We start from the raw sequence: 23,801 nt of genomic DNA, 5'->3' as shown, positions 1-23,801 counted from the left end.
ATCAGAATTGGAATGGTATGTGTCATGTGGAATGTGTACCAGACATGTTGTCCATTAAAAATTCCTCTTGGCTTAAAAGAGATCTCAAAATAATGCTGCAAGTCACAAGTTCCATTAAAACATTGCATCAAGTTCTTCAAGTTTTTCATTTGTTTTCAAATTTTCAAAGTTTTTGAAAGAAAGAAATTTATTTTAGATTAACAATAATATCCAATTTACAGCTAGGGTCATTTAAGGATGTGCCAGGTTTGATGGTGGAGGAAAGCTGACCAGGAGAAAAACCACCGACCAGCAATCAGTACCTGGCAACTGCCTCACTTGGAACATGAACTTGGCTTGTGGTAATCTGTCATATCTTACCCTACTAGGCCACCTCAGCCCCAATGCAAACCGGCAGAGTACGTTAAGAGTATTAAACCAGAATCATCTGAGTTTATACCATCCATAAGTTCCACTGTATAAATATTTACCTATCTACTACGTAGACAATTTGTCAAATATATTTCTAAAGCGCATCTGGTTAGAGCATTGAAGACAAAAAAGACAAACAAATGATTAACAGTTAACTTTAATGGACAGATATCACCCTGGAAGTGGGCCATAATGATTTATAAAATTGTATTATAAAATACAGCGTCTAATTAAAATAAATCTGTATACAAAAAATACAACAGAGGTAACACCTGGGTTAACAAGGTGGATACATAAACATATCATCTCCTCACAAAAAATCCTCACATCGCAATCTATATTCTTTTGTGATAATACAATATGCATACAACACTAAATTGTTCTGCAGTTGAAATTGCAATATTGTATTTAAAGTCAGAAGTTAATGATTCAATTTTAATGAAAAGTAACAGATGACGTGTGAATGAGCTACCACAAAATAGTATTTGATGATCATGTTATGTTATTATACATTTTACATTAGAATCACCATCAAACTTCGCATATTTTAAATTCACAATAACCCAAACAGTATGGTTTGAAAGTCATACTAAACAAGAGGCACAAAGGGCCTTACCGGTCATCTGATAATCATTTTAAGTTTGGTCAACCACCCTTACCTTGGTAAATGCATATTTTTTCTAAGATAATGACAAAGTTGAGCATTTTTCATACGCGGTCAGTACAACTTATATCTACACCAGAATGTTATTGTGGATCTATCGGTGAAGCCACTATAACAGATTACTCAGGCTCTTTATTAGATTGTGTAGCAGAATATTTTAACAGTAAATTAATAAATGTACACATATTTAACAATATGGAGTTGCTAGATAGAAATAATTTTGTAATTTGGATCAACATGGAAAATGACAACACTAGTGTGAACCATATCCTGGTCTAAGCTGGTAATTTCAGTTAAATCCCATTGGTAGAACTTGAAGATCACCATGTCAGGATCACTTGGTCAGTGGAGTTTCAGCTAAATCTCACTGATAGAACTTGAGAAGAAGTTTATAATGTAAAGGTGGCAGTGGTTGTCATCTTGGATTTTGAACCGCAACAATAATATCAACACTTCATGGTTGGACCTTGTCAGGATCATTTCAGGCAAGTTTGAGCAAAGTTGCACTGGTGGAACTAGAGAACTTAAAAATGTGTTTCAAGATGGTGGCCAGCCATTTAGGTTTTCAGATCAACCCAAATAATTGCAACACTTGAATGGCACCATATCGGAATATTATCAGCTAGGTAAACCCCACTAGTGGAAATAGAGCGGTTTACTGGGAAATAATTTAAAACGTGAAAAGATTACGCACAACAGATGACACACGGCTGCATAACGACAGGCAATACATGATGTTTAATATCTTATCCTAGAAATCTTATATTTTGAAATTAGGGGTGGAGTGGAGGGGATGAATGCATGTTTAATACGTAAAATCAAATCCCCACAAAATGAAATATAAATGGAGTTTTAAATTGTTTTTTTTTCAATGTTTTCACATGACTTCTATATTATGTATGATATAATGTATGTCTACCTGAGTTGTGCTGATGAGAGATGAAAACAAATCCAGTATCATAACCACAACTTTGTGTTTGTTTGTCACATTGATTAGGCTAAAAAAATAATGTCTGTTTAGGGTTACATTGCCAAAAAAGTAGGTTCGTTAGGTCGGGAGGAATTTTCACTCTTAAGTGATGGCCGGAACCGGAGTCTGAGATTGAAATCCCAACTTTTGATATAAATTTTTTACGTAGAAAAGTGGGGGAAAAATTAGGGTTGGGGTAAAAAATTAGGGTCGGTCGGGTAACCCTAAACAGACATTTTTTTTTTTGGCCTTACATGCTATATATATGATAACCAAACTACTACAGTACAACCTGTTATGTTTAGGAAGGAACTACTACAGTACAACCTGTTATGTTTGGGAAGGAACTGGTTTCATGGTAGAGGAAGGAATAGTTATTTCAATACGTAAATTAGTAAATAAAATTATACCTCTAGTCTTACAAGCATGATAATTAATAACAAAAGTATTACATCACAACATCAAGTGATTAAAGCTTTATCCATTTAGGAGTTAGACTAAGCATTAAGTACTGAAGATTGCACAAACTTACTTATAAATCTTATGTCTGTCCATATTTACATCACCATTTAATGTATACCCAATAACATTTATGGGTACATCTTTTTAAAAAAAAAAAACTACTAGTAACCGAAATGAACAAAAAAATCAACCGCTATGTTTACGAGTACTGCAATAATATTGGAAAGCATCAAAATTTCGACTAGCACACCTCCACCAATAATTTGTGGTACACTTTCCATGGTGCACATTTTTCCCCACACAACCTTCCTGAAAAAAATTCGAGTACAGTTACTGGAAATTAACTAATTATACCCCATAATTGATGTAGAACTGGTCAATATATAGCAAACATTTTTTGAAACAATTATACACAAATTATAGAAACACGTCAGAATGTACACCAATTACAATATCATTTAAAAGTTCTATAAACAAAAATGGATGGTAATGTCAATTTGAAATACACATATGCAAATTGGTCCTTTAATTCAATAAAACATAAAGATAATTAAAGTGGACAATTTGAGTGAAAAATATCTTTCACAAGAACATTACATGTCATTGAAAATTAGGCAGTAGTTTTATACAACAAAACTTGTCTATAAAACCACAACACTGGTCATAACCTCCACTGTGGTTACAGTATCTCCAGCGTTATAGTTATACATATTCTATATGTAGCCGGTTATTTTCATGGGGATGATCATTTTCACGATTTCACAGAACATTACTATGATGGTAAAAATTTGACCTGGGTCTTGATATATAGAGAAATGGTTTACTCATATCTACCCTGAAAGCCAGAATGGGAAAATTTCAAACCACTTCTTGTTTTTTCATAAAATCGTGTAAATTAAGTAAATAACCAACTTGACAGTAGCACAAATTTATTTTACAACAAATGTTTCAACATTAATACTGAACAACGGAAGCAAAGACCATACACAACGGATTACATTTACAGGTATAAAATGGTATTGTTACCAATATAATGCCATTTAAACACAATAATCAATAAAAATATATGAATTATGTTAAAACAAAACAACACTTATTCCTGTGACTTCTTTTCATTTAGTCATATTGGAAAACTATTTTAAAGTCATTAAACTTACACAAACCTATTGTTTTTACATTAAAACAATAGATAGCAGACTGAAAACATTTTTCACATTTATTATACAAGCTTGTTGCTATTTATAACACCTAACACTCATCTACCTGTTTGTACACCTGTTTCCATATGTCAATCATAAACTCGCCATATCACCAGATGTTTGTTATTATATCATTCTTTATCAAGAAATGATTGTAATCTAGCTTTTTTCCCCATAGTTTTGTTCATAAGACATTTTTGTTATTCTTTAAATGATATTGTTCTGTATAAATTGTGTAAAAATCAGTAACCGACTATTCAGTTTAAATATTTAATGAACAAAATGGCCATAGTTCAGTTTTAAATTTGATAAAAAAAAATGTGTATGCATAGGTTTTATTTGATTACATTAATCCATTTAATATCAAGGTTTCAAACTGCACATAAAAAGAACATTTCTTATTTTGTGGCTCCTAAATAAAGAAATTCTATCAGCTAAAACCTCCAGTAAAATAACAGTAAAATGAATGTTAGTGATCAAAATGATACCTATACATGTATATATACGAGATAGATTCCTGGTTAGTCTATAACGTATTCAATCTCCAGATACACATTTTAAATAGGTAAAAATATGCGAGTTCTAAAATGTTGGTAAATGGCCTAATTTCCTGCAATGTAGCAGACCCCAGCTGTTTCATCAACATTCCTAAACTTGATTCCTGAACATGAAATTCTCCAAACAATTTTCTTCATTAGAGAACTAAGTTACTGAGTGTCTTAAATACAAAATGTAGTAAGTTTTGATGGAACTTTCCTTAACTCTGAAATGGACAATTCTAAGCTAAGGAATGGTGTCAAAGGTTTGGAACGTTTATAAAACAGGTCAAGGTGTAATCTTTACTAAGGCGTGTGTACTTGTCATGTTCAAGTGGCACAACATCCAACAGCTTATCAAAAATTGTCAAGAACTTTATGTAACTTTGGTGCTGACTGGGTCGAAACTCAGATTTGACATCTTTCTGATGAGTAGGATCGATAAAACAATACCAGCAATCTGAAACAATAAATAATAAATCACTGTCAACATATTCTCAGACTTCACATAGGGACATATAAGACTTTCAAGATTGTTTTAATTTAACACCTTGACCTTCATTCAAGATAACATCTAAAATGTGCTTATCTTTTTTTATTCTTCTTCTCAATAACCAAGTTTGAATCAAGAGGCCCTTGGACAGAGCATGTGGCGCAGTGGTAGAACGCGCAGGTATGTTTGGCTAGGCGATTGGGTGCCATAGATCAAGAGTTCGAGGCCCGGATAGGGCACGGGTCAATAAATTGTCATGCTTTGTTAAATTGTGTTTCTTTGAAGTTTAATAATATACAAATATTGGCTGATTCCAATGGGTTGAAAAGGGCCGTATATAAACCAGTCATTTACTTAAATTGTGTTTATTTATGACACAAACACTTAAGTAATGAGAGAAGAGACTTCTGAAATATCGGACATACCAGGACAAATGAGAATCCAAATCCAATGGCAAGAATAACTCCAGCATTGTCTTCACCATAGTGCTGAGCAGCAGACAGACAACCCTTCAACAAAGGAAACAGGAATTATACATCAGTGTGATTCGATCTCACCAACCTTCATAAACTTTATTGTTATGTGTTATTTAGAGAAATGCAACATAACTATGACTTTACTTACATCGTAATACATGTTGTCATTTTTGGACGAGTTTGGATCTGGGTTGGTCGGGGGACCGTATGGATTTCTCTGACAAAGATCAACGTTCTGGTATCTCTGCCTGTGTTCTAAATACACACAACACGACTCCGGCACAAAATTCACCTGGGATAGGTCTATTGCTACAATGAAATATACTCATATTGTCAAAAACATGTCAATTAATCTCTATAGTTTTATCATGTACATTATGAATAACATTATTCAAAAACTTGCATGATTTTCCTTTCCATTCAGATCACTTTTTCTTTAATATTTTATTGTGAGGAAAATTTCAAATATGATAAATAAATAAATTTAAAAACTAAGACTGCAAAAAGATTTTTAATTTGAAATGTCTGTATTACAAAAGTGTCCCTGCTAATACTGTAAAAATGGAATTATTTGCGGCACAGCGATTTTTGCTTTCTTTTAAATTTCTGCAAATATATTGACAAGAGATATATACATGAAAATATAAAAATTGTTATAGCTGCACAGTATAAAACCTGGTGCTCTACGAAAAGTTTGAATGCTAATAACTATTTGGATCAACATGGGATGGGATATACTATAGGGCAGCACACCATGGCATTAAAATGTCTGATCCCTTTCATCACGTCTACATGGCTATGAGAAAGGAAGTTTAAGACGGATGGATAAGATAGCTAGGTGAATGGACATGATTTAAAGCCACACTATACGTGACTATCGGCAAAAAGTCAAGTTAGATTCCAACCCGATATTGTTAGTATTTGTAGATGTAGTTGAAATTAAGTTATGTCAAAGAATATTTAAAATGATTTCTTAATAACTTTGGTACAGCAGTTGTTGAAAGTCGATACTTGTAATCATGCCTTCATTTTAAACTGGTTGCCATAGAAGTTATGATTATTGCCGAACGGAAGTCGGAAGTTCATGACCCGTTCTCGGAAGAGTTCGGACAGACGTTACGTAGTTACGGCAGTCACATGACGTTCTCGGCAAAGACGTTACAATGTCGGCTTACTTCGGCTTGTTTGACTAAGTGGGACCCACCTAGCGATGTTCAATATTTATTTGATTATTGTCAAAAGTTTCCCGAATCATTATCACTCATCTTGACTTCGATTTAGTCCTATCTCTGCATGATTTATAACAGGATTTATTTTTCACCATTCTTCTAAATCATGAAAAAAGTAAGACAGATACGGATAATGTAATCAGGGATAAGGGAAGAATAACCGCTGTATAACATCAGGGATAAGGGAAGAATTACCACAGTATAACATCAGGGATAAGGGAAGAATAACCAGGGTATAACATCAGGGATAAGGGAAGATTTACCAGGGTATAACATCAGCGATAAGGGATCAATTGTCTGGGTACAACATCAGCAATAAGGGATCAATTGTCTGGGTACAACATCAGCAATAAGGGATCAATTACCAGGATCAGCAATAAGTCATCAGGATCATCAGCAATAAGGGATCAATTGTCTGGGTACAACATCAGCGATAAGGGATCAATTGTCTGGGTACAACATCAGCGATAAGGGATCAATTGTCTGGGTACAACATCAGCAATAAGGGATCAATTACCAGGATACAACATCAGCGATAAGGGATCAATTGTCTGGGTACAACATCAGCAATAAGGGATCAATTGTCTGGGTACAACATCAGCGATAAGGGATGAATTGCTGCAGTACAACATTAGGGATACGAACCTTGTGATACTGCGTCTCTGTACCATTGTGTTTCCCTGTAGATACCATAGCCACTGTCATCTACACCGCAACATCTCAACTGTAAAAGGGAAATCATTACACAACATTCAACTAGAACGGTAAGTATATGACTATAACTAACACACTTTTCCTCACTCAAGACCAAGGTAACCACATGATATGTTATTTTTAAAAACACGACCAAATAATGCTTACCAAGGATCCATACACAAATTTCATTTACGTTCATTTTGAGATTTTGTCTTGATTTTTAGGTTTCATTAGGTAGCCATGGCAACCAAATTACATAAGATGTTTTCAAAATTATATCCATAGTGTATATCCCTTCCTAGTAATCTGGTATATAGCAATTTCCACCTAACTTCAGACTTCTAACTTTTGATCAATCAGAAGCAGCAATTATGTTTCCATAGTAACCTTTATTAAATCATGCAATACTTCTGTGTACATGTATGTCAACTAATAGGCATCCATATTAATTATATCACTTGACCAAGTTTGAATAAAATTAATCCAAATACTAACGATCACAAAGTTATTGACAATTTTAAACAAGAGGCCCATGGGACTTAACGGTCACCTGAGTTAGAATATATAATGAAACAAATAATGAAACAAATTAAAGACATATAAACACTATATGCTGGGCCTTGAAGTTGGTCAGTGATTTATAAATTTGACTTTTTAGACTATGAAGAGTATTTGCTTCCATCAAACCTGTGAATTTAGAGGTATTTTTTGAAATTTTAATCATTTTGACCCTGTTTGGTCCTGCCCCTCTGGTCCTGGTCCCCCAGGGGGTCATCGAGGACGGATATGGATGTTAAAATGCTATATCTTAGGCTAATAATTCTAATCAAGTATGACTCATTTCCTACGAAAATTGGGCAAATAATGTTCACAAATATGTTTTTCCTATATAAACTAAAGTAATCTTGACCCCTCCCCAGGGGGTAAAGTGAAACCCCAAGGTTATATAATTCACAATTTTTATAAAACTTATGAGTGATCTTAAGACCTTTCCATCTATAATTATTTGATTCTACTATATCCAGAATTTTAGAAGACTTTTGAAGTTTTAGCCTATTTGACCCTTTTTTAGCCCCGCCCCTCTGCCCCCAAGGGGTAGGCCAGGACCAATGTAGATATGATATTAAAATGCTATCTCAGGCTAATAATTCTAACCAAGTTTGACTCGTTTCCAATGAAAATTGAGCAAAACATGCTCATAAATGTGTTTTTCCTATATAAATATATATAAAACTTGACCCCCTCCCCAAGGGGAAACAGGAGACCCCAGGGTCATATAATTTACAATTTTTATAAACAAACTTTAAGACCTTTTCATCTATAAAGTGTATTTGTTTATACCATTTCCAGAATTTTAAAAGATAATTTTTGAAGTTTTAGCCTATTTGACCTTTTTTGGCCCCGCCCTGCTGCCCCCAGGGGGTCAGCCTGGACCAATATGGATATGATATTAAAATGCTATCTCAGGCTAATAATTCTAACCAAGTTTGACTCGTTTCCAATTAAAATTGAGCAAAAAAATGCTCATAAATGTGTTTTCCCAATATAAACTATAGTAATAATTGTCCCCCTACCCAGGGGGGAACGTGAGGAACCCAGGGTATATTACTTTCAAAGTTAAAATTTTTTGTAAAGGACAAGACCTAAAAAAAACATAAAGTTAAATTATTTTTACTTGTCAAATAATGGGAAAATTAAGGTGGCCAATAATTATAATTCACAAATTTTTGTTAAAGGACCTTAATAAGGAATAATTTACAGATGGTTTAGGTAGAAATTTTTGGGTACATAGAGAAATGGGGGTACCCCATATTTCAATAATGAAATACAAACTTTTTCAACTAAATAGGGGGTCATTAATTATATCTCAGGGATAAATCAATTTTTGGTAAAAAAAAAACTATTTTAAATATGATCTAAATTTCTGATAAGAATCCGGAATTATTCGAAAGTTTGCATAATCCCTGGTTTTATGTTTTCCGTTTTACAGCATTTCTTTGACTTGGCACTATGACATTTTACCAGGTTGTGCAATTAAATTTTCAGCTATGTAAGGAAGACAATCTACCCGAAATTTTTTAATTCGTTAGAGGTTTTTTAAATATTTTAATTCTAACCAAGTTTGGACTCGTTTATAAGCAAGGGTAAGAAATATTTTGATTATGGTTTATTTAAAAACTTTGATTAAATGGCCATCTCGTTACTGATAAATTCTGACAACATTGGACTCAATTCCTATTAACAAATGACAAAATAATGTGCAAAAAATCGTGTTCTTCCACAATTTATGTCAGAATAATTTTTAAAAAAAATCAGTTTACCTTTCAATTAATATAAAACCTATAGTAAACTTATTCCCTACACCTGGGTAAATAACAGCAAAGGGGACAATAAATAAATTTTACCGGGTGCTATGATAACTATTAAAGAATGTCATTGATCAACAATAATTTTAAATAATTTTATTTATAACATTATAAATTTTTTGCATAAACTTCAATTGGGAAATTGTCTGGGTACAAATCAGCAATTAAGGAAAACTGTACTCAGTTTTGAAAGTCTACAACATCAGCTGATAAGGGTTTGACCTAGTTCTGCATAAAAATAATTAATAACGATCAATTCCCTATTATCAGGGTTATGTTTATCAGCATTATTCTACGGAAATCAATCATGTCCATGGGCCAATTAAATTGAGCAAAAAATGCTCCATAAATGTGGGATTCTTTGCCCCATATAAACTATAGTAAACTTGTCCCCCCTCCCCAGGGGGGAAAACCGTGAGACCCCAGGGTCATATAAGTCACAAATTTTTGTAAAGTACCTTAAGAACCTTATATTTATAAAAGAAAAGTATTTGATTTCTAGAGACCCTAGGGTATATATTTCATTTCCATAACTTCAAGAAGAAGTATTTTTGAAGTTTTAGCCTATATGACTCCCTTTTGATGACCCCGCCCCTTTGACCTCCTTTTTGACCCAGTCATTGAAATGTGTGGACCCTCCCATAGCCCCTGGGGCGGTGGGGACCCATTATAAGTCACAATTTTGTTTGAGCATTATGCCTTTCATAATGATTCAAATAAGTGTTTGAAGGTAAAAACTTAATAATTAAAAACTATATGCTGGATTACAAAATAATATCAAACATTGTCCTTTAATTTGGTCCTATTAAAACCATTAGTAGAAACATTGGGCAGATAGGATTTAAATTGGCCATCTCGTACTGATAATTCTGACAACATTTGGAATAATTGCCCCTAAGGCCCCAGGTAGTCCAGTCATAGAAAATTTGTGAAAAGGAATAAAATGGCCATCTCGTACTGAAAATACTGAGACAACACAATTCTGACTAATTTCCCGAATAAAAATACAAGCAAAAATTTGTTTCCCCCAATTTGTAAAACTTAATCCCTCCCCAGGGGGAACTAGAGACCCTAGGGTCTATAATTCACAATTTGTGTAAAAGACCGTAAGGGACCTTTCTATCTCAATGAAGGAGTATTTGATTCTCTACCCACATCTGTGAGATGATGACAGAAGATGTGCTTTGAATGTGTTTTCTCAAATATACCCTATAGTTGCCCCACCCATCCCCTCCCCAGGTGGAAAATTTCTTTGACCCTAGGGTTCAGTAATACCACAGATTGCCCTAATGACCTTAGAAGAGTGTTGTGCAAGAATTATCAAAGGTAATTGCTTCTAGCGACATCTGGGAGAAGAAGGAGCGTCGATTTTTTGAAATGTTTACGACATTTCGACGCCTTTGGCCCTCGCATACGGACTCCGATGACTTCTGAAAAATTAAAATCTTGCAGCCTTTTTGTTCAGCTGTTTCCCCCTGGGGTGGGACCATATTAATTCACATTTTGATTGCCTTATGCCTTAGCAGGTTTGTGCATTTTGTTTTTAATCCAATTATAGAAAAAAATTGTCATGATTTTTCTAACCAAGTTTATCATAGTTTTTCCATTTATTTTTATCAATAAAATGAAATTGCCTTCAGCAGTTTTGGAGAAGAAGAAGTCGAAAAATGTAAATTGTTTTACGGACATTCGACGCACGACGGACGACGTCACTACGCACGACGGCGGACAAAAGGCGATTAGAATAGGTCACTTGAGACTTCGTCTCAGGTGACCTAAAAATTTGACCTTGTTGCAATGGCAGCCAAAATTTTATGAAAACCATCCTTGTTACATATCTTAGCATGGTCCCCAACAGGTTATTTCATTAAGAGTGGTCCAGTAGTTTAGGAGGATGTTGGACAAGATGACTATAGATAGACAGTGTGACTCCAGTATAATACCCCCATTATTATGATATATAATCCCTGTATCAGAGTAGATACCACATTCGCAGCATCATCTTCACTACAATATCTCAACCCAGAGGTGCGATGCCTCATGGTAGAATATCAAACATCTAGCTAGAACCACAGCCTAAAGGTAAAGAACTTTTAAAATGTCAAATTCTAATTGAGGAAAATATTAATTTATCAAAATATGAAATGATACAGAGACTTTTTCTTATTAGCTTGTCATAATTTACATTCACCCTTGAAAACAAATTTGAAATCTTTTGGCCAAAAAAAATTAATTGTTAGTTTCTCAGGCCACTTTTTTAAAAAGTCAGTGCGGGCGGCGGGAATATTTTTTTATTTCTTATTTCTCTCAAAACAAATGCGGCAGATAACATTTATTTTTTTCTCACTTGAAGGTCATGAAAATCAATGAAAATGTAAATTCTTACTCAGTCTTTCAGAACAGCTTTTAAATATCTCAATCGTCACTATATCCAAAGAAACCCAGTTGAAAGTACATAATCCTGGGAGGAAACATTCCGTTTTGAGCAAATGCTGACATCGGCAGCCATTTTTTACCGGAAATGAAAGGTGCATACTAAAATTGGAGCCAATTTCCGGGTGCATTTTCGAATGGAAATTTCGGGCGAGTTCAAATGGAAATTTGGGGTGCGTTCGATGCGGCGGTCTCGATTTTAATTTTTAAGTTATGGCGTATAAAAACGTTGGTGCGGGGGGGGGGGGGGGGGGGGTAAATGTCGATGCGGCGGGGCCTGAGAAACTAAGAATTAATTTTGTTTGGCCTTTGTTATGAAATTACAAGAATGACTAAGTAAATACAAACCGTCTTCTGAGCAAAGTTCCAGGATTCTGTAATTTTTCTGTTTTCTTCACTGCCGTATATATTGTTGCCATATCCCTGTTTCAATGTTGTTTGCATCCTCTCTTGTAGTGAACTTGTTAACTACAAGGAATAAAACCCTAATGTAATAACCATCCTAAATGACAATTATGACTGAATTTTTAGCATCATCTAACAAATAGGATGCCTTGATCATATACTTGTACTCTGGCCCTAACACAAGACTTAAGACATAATGGATTCTCAAAATCATCCGAGATCTTTCCAATGTTTTTTTCTCTTTCAAATTTTTTTATTCTCCAAAAACATCATTAGAAACAATACACAAATTTAACAGTGAAGAAAACATATGAATTGATGGAATGTACAAACAGTCATTCATAAAAGATATTATAATTATATATTTCTTTATGAAAAAAAACAAATTGTTCACTCACACTTCCACACATGAGCTGCATCGAATTAAAGTGCTATGATAGTCATGAAGTAAGTAATTTTAAGTGTTCCCACCTTTTATTGAAAACATTTAGAGTTAGATTTTTTTTATTGGTATACTCATCTAACCTGAAATAATATTCAAGATCTCTTTTAAAACTTATGACAGATGGGGGATCATTAGTATATTTGAGCTTATATATATGAAATTTGGCTAAAAGAACTAAAAAATTTACATTTGTAAATTTGTGACTTTGAAAACCCAATATTATTCCGAGATCTTTCCAATGTTAGTATACACACAAAGTTTTATTAAGCTTGGTTCATATTTACTAAAACTATCATGTTCACAAAGTCCAATAATAATTATTAGTACAAAGGGCAACAACTCCGTAAATTGTTATTCTACATACAAAGTTTCATTAACCTCGGTTTATATTTACTCAAGTTATCGCGTTCACAATGTCCAATGATAATTATCAGTTCAAAGGGCAATAACTCCATAAATTAACGTCAAATCAAGCTGTTTTTCGAATTCGTTCAAGATCATTCCAATGTTAGTTTACATACAGAGTTTCAATAAGATCAGTTTATATTTACTCAAATTATTACGTTCACAAGGAAATGTTAATGGACGACGGACAAAAGACTATCGCAATAGATCACCATGACTTATGGTCAGGTGACCTGGCTAAAAAGTAAAAATTACTTTGAATTTTTATCAATGGTTGACTTACCTCCCCTTGGAACACTGCTGCTACGATGGCTGCCGATAGGAAGACTATCAGGATAAGGATGACGAGGAATAAATACTGTAACAAAATCATAAAGATACAGATAAATAACATTATCTATTACACAACAACGATTTCAAAGTCAATGTGGAGCTTGTCATGATGTTAAAAATAAATTTAAAGAAAAACATTTGAAATTGTTTACAATTAGTAGTAACACAACTGCATGATTGTCTAAAATTTTAATTAAAATTAGATGACAGTTTATATCATTCAAGCTAAACAGGAATTTGGATTTAAGATGTTGACAACAAACTATTATATAACATGGTTGGCAGCTAGTGTGTGTTGATCGATATATATACCTACCAAGATCAATAGTTTCTTGCTCTCAAACACAGAGGCTGCACATCCAAGGAATGATAGCAGGATGATAAAGGCCCCACAGAAGATGAAGAGGTAGGATGCTGCAGAAAACAGGCCAGTTCCAATAAGGTCGGATACAAACAATTTATCCATAGAAAACCATACTCCCACCCCCAGGGCTGTACCACCGGCAATCTGTAAAAATACAAGTACATGTGCATTCTTGTACACATATAACGTCTTTGCATATTACAGAGTTAGCTCCCTTGCGGGTAGGTATCCATTGTGACATCATTATTTTATGGGCACAATTTACGTCGTTTTCTCAGAAAAGTATGACATTACACTCGCAAACACATGACGTCACAATCAATACCTACTCGCAAGGGCAGATAACTCTGTAATGTGCAAATAGAGAATATTGACAATATCATTAAAAACTTTATTACATGCTTCTTCTATAATGATGAGTGACAAGTTAATATCTATAAGATCAATCTTCAATCTCAGATGTTTTTGTAAGCGTAATAAAATATAGGAAACGTACATTTATCTTAATTTTGAAATAAGTGACTCCACCATTTTATGATCGAAGGAAGTTGATGCAGCAATAATTTTTTTTCCATTATACTCTAAACACTTAAAGTTACACACAAGAGGACTACTTTTCCATGTTAAGGTAATTAAGTTATTTCAGTCGTTGTGGACACAATTTTTATAGCAAAAAATATTTTTAGAGTGACATATTCATAAATTACGCCCTTGCCCCATATAAATCTTACTGACCCTCTATGCCTTCATAGGGGGTCAGTAACTGACTATATAACTTATAATATGATTCTGATCATATGATGGTGACGCAAAGTGGTATATTCCAGAGATGATTTTAGTCCATGGCCAATAACTGGTAACATGACATTTATACTGTTTTTATATCAAATGAAAACCTGACAAATTTTCTGACTTAAACTTACAAAGAAGAGGACATTTGTGATACCAATGAGTACTCTCAGCAGTCCTTTAGACAGCATAGTTAACGATCACTGTCTTACCTGTAAAAATACAAACATATTCACTGACAACACTCACAAATGGGGTTATGAAGGTAATACAAAGCATGTCCTTTAGATGATAAATCATTAGTATGTACATATATAACAAAAACTATCGCAACATCTACAGTATCCTGTATACAACTGTCTTTTGTGTGTGATTTATTTTCTCGAATTTCGCAATCAAGTTAAATTCAGAAACTATTTTTTTAAGAAAATTTGAAGATATCTTCATTCAATTATAAATCTGCGAAACTTTATCTCCGCGAAAAATATTTTAGAATGAAAATCGCAGAATTTAGCGACCGCTAAAGATAGTTGATTTACAGTACATAATTTATATTAGTGAGGCCAAACTAAAATAGGTAGAGTCCAATAGATGATAAATTTTGAGTATGTAACTAATGAAAGTAAAGATGCGGGAACATCTGCTGTATACAATATGTACATAATTAGTGAGAACATCTGCTGTATACAATATGTACATAGTTAGTGAGAACATCTGCTGTATACAATATGTACATAGTTAGTGAGAACATCTGCTGTATACAATATGTACATAGTTAGTGAGAACATCTACTGTATACAATATGTACATAGTTAGTGAGAACATCTGCTGTATACAATATGTACATAGTTAGTGAGAACATCTGCTGTATACAATATGTACTTAGTTAGTGAGAACATCTGCTGTATACAATATGTACATAGTTAGTGAGAACATCTGCTGTATACAATATGTACATGGTTAGTGAGACAGTGTCCATGAATATTATTAATAGAGGGAAAAAGGTGTCCAAATTTCTATAAAACATATACATGTATGATAAATGATAAGACACCCTCTGCTCTGCCTTGTGACAAAAAGTGAATCCTCTATGCTGTAGCTTTGATTATATAATTATGTCATTTGGTAATATACTGTACTGACTTTGAGAGGACATCTCCACAGGTTCTTAAAAGTTTGACTCTAAAATACACTGTAGTGTACACTGTATACTATCCTAATTAATTAATAATTATCAAAAAAATATTCATACCCCAGGTATAATATATTTTTTTGATACATGTATACGTATGTGTAGTAATATGACTATTTTTATGTTTGTATCATATATGAATATCTTAAAGAAGCCGAACTTAAAAATCAGTGCATGAGAACCATTTAAGTGCCGATTTGTTTTTTAAAATGTTTGCTAACAAATTCATATAATTTAACAGTTCCTATATAATTACATATATAGCTTCTGTTCTGAGCTACATGTAGGTGTTCCAATCGTGGAAACCCCGGATATATCGATCTAATGTATCATTTCGTCCATTAAAGTAAGAAAACTATAACTTTGATGGTAAACTAAGATATGTGTAAGTTAACGTTATAGAGGTGATTTGGTGAGGAGATATTTAAACCTCAATCCAGTAGCTGGAATACTTACGGTAAGCAGATTGAAGTTTGTTATAAATCCCGGCTAATCATATGTGGAACTCTTCAGTAAAGAGTACAGAAAACCTCCGGCACACCTGTGGCCTCACCTACGAAGATTACTCACCTGCGGCTGTGACCCATACGGTTAGCGGTAGCAGAGGTTCGACTACTGACGTCGGCTGATTTTTTTTTTATTTGTTTGTTTATTTATTTTTTGTCTTCCGTGCTTCGGTAAAAACTGTTTGATTAATAATCTATCTTTCTGGTTGTTCTGCTTGTTACATGTACGTGCATCAATTGCATATTATTAAAATAACTTATTCCTTTCATCGGTCTGACAGCCGTTATCGCATACATATGCATAAAACTTATATGTCTATATTTTTCTGCATATGCATATCATATTGGTTTGTTTGATAATTCACCAAACATCAAATCAAAATGGTTTACACAATATACACGTTAGAACGATGATATATGAAGAGACTAAATAAAATGCGAGCAAAGACATAGATAATTTCAATTACTTTCTAAGTCTTTGATGCAAGTAATTGAAAAAACTTGTTGGCATGGGAGAGAGTAAGTGCCTATACGTCAATTGACTTCGAAATAATACAAGAGATCCCAGAGGGATCTTAGCCGCCCACCAAAGAATGATATGTCCGTCAATTGAAAGAATAATAGCAGGAATAAAATGTCACCTTGCATCACTCCGGAAATAAATACATAGTTCGCAAGTGTATTGGGCCGTTTTTGATTATACGGTTTGACTGGTTGGATCTAGTTGTTCGTTTATTAATTAAAGACGGACCTGGTGATTTTATATTGTTTTCAGACGAGCCTTCAAAGCCCTCACAGGCCTGTATTAAAAACTGCAGGTCCGTCAGGATTTATACTTGAAATAATGACTTTAACCAACGGTCGAACCGGTTGTTCCGAATAAACGAAAACGGCCCAGGTGTAACCTTTTTATTCGCTTCGTAATAAAAAAAATTGAGAATAATATAAATGGAAATCTATGGTGACTGATTTATGACATTTCGTTCGCTTATATTACGAAATGCTCAATGAAATCAAGGACTTGATGAATGAAGAAAGATATAACCGATCAGGTATTGGTAATTTTATAGGACTATGATTACCAATCACCCATTCTGTTCAAATTGTGAATACTTTTAAATGAAACGCAAATGCCTGCGAAATCAGCCTGTACCATACAAAACCTATATAGGCCTACATTTTTAAGTAATTTGTTTTAAATTCATCCCAATACATGTGAGTTTTGACACCATATAAATGACGGCAATAACAAATAAAGATTCCATAATTTAATCACTAAAAGATGAATAATTGCAGAAATCTCACCATGAAAATATATTTGGGTCAATATCTCAATAGGGGAGGTCTTAATCTTGGATTTTCATGCAATTGCACCACGAGAAACATTCACAAAAATTTATTTACTGGATAAGGTTTTGATTGTAGATAATAGTTGTACAAATATCCGAGCTCGACGTCGTAAAGTGTACCGTTACGAGTACTGGATACAAGTAATATATTACATATTCTGTTTAAATAAAAATATTTGTAGAAAATATTTAAACAACAATTGCAGAAAGCTTTCAACATGTATGTGATATTTTTTTCTCGCATTTAATACGACATTGCCATCCATAGGAAAAAACCTTATTTAACTTATAGTGGTTGAATCAACTTTAATTTTAATAAAATAATAAATTTCTTTTGTTTAACTCCAAAATTCAACATTGTACATTATATAAATACAATGTTGTACAACATGTTAACTAAATTTAATATAAATGATAAACCAATTCTTTTATTCCTTTGTTTGAGTTCTTCATTCACAGCATCTATGAGTGGCCTTGGTACTTAATTTAATAAAACTTTTGGCTAAAGTGATCACCCTGTAATGGACATTAGTGTAACGGCAAAGACCGCGTATAACGGGAAGGACAAAGTCGCCACGATCTTGAGAGAAATTACAAATACAAAGAACCTAAAACAATTAATTTACTGGTCAATCCAACTCTTTATTATTTCAATTCACCTATTTTACATACAGATTCCGAAAAATGCGTGTATTTAACTTGCCCTGTACCGTTACACTTTGTCTACTCCGTTATAATGATGTCTTTAGTACAGAAAATGTAACGGGGAGGACCGTAATGATACGGCTCTAACACGCTTAAAACATTTGACAGCACTCTGTAGCCTTGCAGATCTAAACCTTTCATCTATTTGATCAATATGAACAAAGAGAATATATATTTTTTTTCAAAAAAAAGGGAACCAACAAACTTAAACGGTAAAGACACATATGCTTGGCAAATACTGAATGTTAACCTTACTCGTGCTTTTATTTCTTCAAATGAACAAGGCAGTGTTCTACCATGGTATTATGCCTTTACATTTAAAAACAAAGTCTTTTATTATTGTGTTATACATGTAATGTTATCTTTGTAATTTGCTATCGATCCTTGTTTGTGGATGTAAAAATAAAAATAAATGAATTTAATTGAATTTTAAAAAGTTTGAAAGGCGCGAAAAAAAAAAAAAAAAAAAAAAAAAGTAGTAGGCGGAATGAAGATATTCTTATTTTTAGCGTCGTAACGGTAGCGGACATGCAATCACTGGACACGTAAAATAGCAAAAATAACATTCATTATTTAGATTGGATAGTTTATTTAAAATATATTTTTAATCGATGTCTTCTATACAGATCTCTAATTATTTGAAGAAATGTCTCAATTCACATTATTGAATTTCCTGTGGTACAATAGTTTTGGCATTTTAAAAATACCGTTACGGATATTTGGCATGTTTTCATATATATTTATTTTTTTTCTTCAAAATCATTCAGTTAAATTTTTTATCATTTAGCTTAAACTAATTTAAATGCTGTACATACTAAATTGGTCAATATTGTAATTTATTTAATTAAGGATAAAAAACATAGTCGACTTGAACGGGAAGGACAAAGTCGCCACGATCTTGAGAGAAATTACAAATACAAAGAACCTAAAACAATTAATTTACTGGTCAATCCAACTCTTTATTATTTCAATTCACCTATTTTACATACAGATTCCGAAAAATGCGTGTATTTAACTTGCCCTGTACCGTTACACTTTGTCTACTCCGTTATAATGATGTCTTTAGTACAGAAAATGTAACGGGGAGGACCGTCGTAATGATACGGCTCTAACACGCTTAAAACATTTGACAGCACTCTGTAGCCTTGCAGATCTAAACCTTTCATCTATTTGATCAATATGAACAAAGAGAATATATATTTTTTTTCAAAAAAAAGGGAACCAACAAACTTAAACGGTAAAGACACATATGCTTGGCAAATACTGAATGTTAACCTTACTCGTGCTTTTATTTCTTCAAATGAACAAGGCAGTGTTCTACCATGGTATTATGCCTTTACATTTAAAAACAAAGTCTTTTATTATTGTGTTATACATGTAATGTTATCTTTGTAATTTGCTATCGATCCTTGTTTGTGGATGTAAAAATAAAAATAAATGAATTTAATTGAATTTTAAAAAGTTTGAAAGGCGCGAAATAAAAAAAAAAAAAAAAAAAAAAAAAAAAAAGTAGTAGGCGGAATGAAGATATTCTTATTTTTAGCGTCGTAACGGTAGCGGACATGCAATCACTGGACACGTAAAATAGCAAAAATAACATTCATTATTTAGATTGGATAGTTTATTTAAAATATATTTTTAATCGATGTCTTCTATACAGATCTAATTATTTGAAGAAATGTCTCAATTCACATTATTGAATTTCCTGTGGTACAATAGTTTTGGCATTTTAAAAATACCGTTACGGATATTTGGCATGTTTTCATATATATTTATTTTTTTTCTTCAAAATCATTCAGTTAAATTTTTATCATTTAGCTTAAACTAATTTAAATGCTGTACATACTAAATTGGTCAATATTGTAATTTATTTAATTAAGGATAAAAACATAGTCGACGAAAATGTTTTCTTTTGAGATATTGACCCATTTATAACAGTTTTGTTGGGCATATTGACCCCAACTTCGCTAGCCAAGGATATTAAGTCCGATTAGAGAAGCGGACTAATACCCTTCGCTAGCGAAGTTGATTGACCCAAACATCGAGACGATTCGATCGGTGTATCCAGACTAAAAGAGGGCAAACGGACAGTTCCTCTCTATATTGCTGCTTTCGATCATAATGATTACCTTTTAGTAAGTAATTGACATTCAGATATCATGCTAAAACATTAGAATCAAACCTAATATTTATTTATCAATTTGAAATAGTCGTTTTACGGAAAACATGACCAACGTATTTCGTAATCCAATGCATGACGGAGTTTGTTTATATTTAGATTGGGACACCTGATATACAAGTTAGACTGCACCTTGACTGTTTCCGATGGGATTGATGAACTTTAGGAACCATTGGCTCCTGTATTGATTTGGATTAGTATAATCCGTCTGTATTGAAGAATAGTGAGGTAAAAGATATTTACAATGTACAACTAGAGTATGTACAGTTTCACTTTTCTGTAGAGCTAGCCTACTGATGCGTAAAATTTTCTGGGTGATCCTTTAGGCCTAATTTAGATTTAATTTGAATATGTTGATGTTTGAAGAGTTAAACCACATACTCAGGTAAACTGTTCCTCTTATCACAAATGCTTTGTTTGTTGTTTGATCCATTTCTTGCTGTGTCCCCTTGTACTGTTATTCTGTGTGTAGTATATATCGGTCCTAAGACCTACAATCGTATATGGCAAGCCATTTGGGTTTTCACCTATTGAAATGAAGATCTCTATTTAATTAAAGATATCTCTATTTGATTAAAGAAATCTCTATTTAAAATGAAGATCTCTATTTAATTAAAGATATCTGTAATTTAAATAAAGATATCTCTTTTTGAATAAAGATATGTCATATTTAAATACAGATATCTCTATTTCTACTGAAAATACAAATATCTTCTTTTATCCTGCAACTGTCCCACATACTGACCGATAACTACTGCCGGATAAACTTGTGCTTTATCAGTCAATACGATATGCTTTATCCGTCAATACGATCACGTGAATTTGTTCCATATCTGACGGCACTTTTTCTAACTTGACCCAGAACTTGAACCTTCCGGTGAATGAAACGTCATTCAGTCCCGCTAAAACGTGACGTCACATTCACCGAAATGACGTCATTTTTACGATATCGAAAATCTCGTATGGCGGTGCCGTCTTTTTCTTGGCTCATGACAAAGGTATGTATTGTTAAGTAATTCTTTAATGGGTATTTATTGTTATTTGAGTATTTTCATTTCCTTTCAGTGATATATCACACTGAATAGAATTACGGTGACTGTTTGTAAATGCTCTTATTTATTTCCCACGGCAGTAAAAAGGAGTGCACTCTCATTCGGTTAAGTGAATGAATCTTTACCTCCGCATCAAAGAATCGTCTCGCTTCGAGCGAAACAAAGTAAGGAACTGTCAATTTGCTTTCGTTTTGAATGCCATAATGGTTGCAGGATAAACAGAATACACGGTTAGTATCTTACAATACAAGGTTTATTTTGGTGCTCGACACGGAAAGCCGAGATGACTCGGCAAAGCCTCGTCATCTCGGCTTTCCTAAGTCTCGCACCAAAATAAACCTTGTATTGTAAGATACTAACCGTGTATTCTCTATTTAAATTGCAGATATCTTTATTTCAAATTCAGATATCTCTATTTGAATTATAATGGTAATTGAGATGTCTTTATTTTAAATATAGATATACATTTAATTATTGTCCAATTAAAGATATCTCTTGTTTTAAATAGAGACATCTCTATTGAAAAATAGAGACATCTCTATTTAAATTAAAGATATCCCTATTTTAAATAAAGATATCTTTAATTTTGTTTATATAGAGATGTCTTCATTTTAAATACAGATATCTCTAATTCAAATACAGATATCTCTAATTCAAATACAGATATCTCTATTTGAAATAGAGATATCTTTAATTGAATTAGAGATATCTGCAAATACTTTGAAATACAGATATCTCTATTTGAATTAAAGATATCTGTATTTACACATGTTTGCTCAGTACGAAGATTAATTTTGAAACACAAAGAGAATAATGACTACTCCCTAATCCTGATCAATGTTAATGAAATGCTTGTAATTAAATAAGATTTTAAGAATCCATTTGCATGTATGATAACTGTAGGTCTACTAAACCGATAAACTTGCTATTTGGAGGGGATTTCTTAAGAACAGGACATGGCAACTGCTCTCCAGAAAACAGAGCGAACTGTTGCAGCTATAATTGAATAATATTGAAAGCAGATATGTTGTAACACCGTCTGCATTCCCCGCCATTTTGCGTCACTACTGCTTTACTTCCGTCATGCGCAAAACGGAGAGATATCAGTATTTAAAATAAAGATATCTGTATTTCTACAACAATAAGAGATATCTTTAACTGAATTAGAGATATCTTTAATTGAATTAGAGATATCTTTAATTGACAATGAAATATTTACAATATATTTACAATGAAATGCAGATATCTCTTATTGAAATAAAAATATCTGCTTTTAAAATAAAGATATCTTTAATTCAAATACAGATATCTCTAATTTAAATACAGATATCTCTAATTCAATTAAAGATATCTGTGTATTTTAATTAGAGATATCTCTATTTCGTGTTTGATTAGAGATATCTCTATTTTAAGTAGAGAATGTAATTCAAATACAGATATCTCTAATTCAATTAAAGAAATCTCTAATTCAAATACAGATATCTCTAATTGTTGTAGAAATACAGATATCTGTATTTTGAATACAGATATCTTCATTTCAATAGGTAAAAACCCAAACGGCTTGCCATACTCCTAAGGCCCATCCTTGATTTCCAGGGGTTCCGATCACTTACGATCTGTACACCCCTGGACTAGTTATATCATAGTGAAATTCGAGGCAACAGAATAGAACAAGTAATTTAGTCATTTGATGTACATCAAAAGAATGCTAGCTGTTTACCAGTACACTGTGGTTGGCTGTCTTTAATTTGCAGGCCTGTGATTGGTTCAGCTGTTTTCTGCTGAGCTGCCTAAGATTTTACAGCGATCAGTACAGCAATCATTTGATAATTGATGACGTCAACAATCTGTGACATATATAACAATGAGAAAAAAGGTGTTCAGGTCAAAGTCTGAAATCTCAACCAATCAAAAGACTGGAAGGTATTATTCCACTAGTGGAATATCAATATATTTTTCCAATACCCAGCACATACATACAATGGCTTGAGAGTGGAATAACACTACAAGTTGTGGTAGAAATCTTCATATCACACTTTCACCAGGGACATGAATTGTGTTTTATACAGCAAAGTCGCGAATATGTATGGGGTAAATATTACTCTAGGATATATTCACAAAGAGTAAAAATGTGGTTTAAAG

At 33.1% G+C, this 23,801-nt stretch overlaps 1 protein-coding gene across 1 annotated transcript; it reads right to left on the bottom strand.

Moving 5' to 3' along the window:
• Positions 1 to 550: 550 nt before the first annotated feature.
• On the bottom strand, positions 551 to 16,451 carry LOC138329224 (tetraspanin-11-like). The gene is made up of 9 exons (XM_069276050.1): positions 16,325 to 16,451; positions 14,811 to 14,888; positions 13,840 to 14,031; positions 13,474 to 13,548; positions 12,284 to 12,403; positions 7,086 to 7,164; positions 5,360 to 5,520; positions 5,161 to 5,244; positions 551 to 4,702 (listed from the first exon to the last, which is right to left on the bottom strand). Exons 2-9 carry the CDS (start codon positions 14,865 to 14,867, stop codon positions 4,619 to 4,621), a joined length of 852 nt encoding a protein of 283 aa, XP_069132151.1. The 5' UTR covers positions 14,868 to 14,888; positions 16,325 to 16,451; the 3' UTR covers positions 551 to 4,618.
• Positions 16,452 to 23,801: the final 7,350 nt, after the last annotated feature.

This window comes from Argopecten irradians, chromosome 8, assembly GCF_041381155.1.
Source record: "Argopecten irradians isolate NY chromosome 8, Ai_NY, whole genome shotgun sequence".
NCBI lineage: Eukaryota > Metazoa > Mollusca > Bivalvia > Pectinida > Pectinidae > Argopecten > Argopecten irradians.
Note: the sequence above shows the minus strand (reverse complement) of the source record. Positions and strands in the feature narration are given on the sequence as shown.

Coding starts and splice junctions, on each gene's coding strand:
- LOC138329224 (XM_069276050.1), bottom strand. CDS start 14,867: ATGCTGTCTAAAGGACTGCTGAGAGTACTCATTGGTATCACAAATGTC. Junction 12,404..13,473: donor CAGCAGTGTTCCAAGGGGAG/GTAAGTCAACCA, acceptor TATTCCTTGTAG/TTAACAAGTTCACTACAAGA. Junction 7,165..12,283: donor GGAACTTTGCTCAGAAGACG/GTTTGTATTTAC, acceptor TCCCTTTTACAG/TTGAGATGTTGCGGTGTAGA.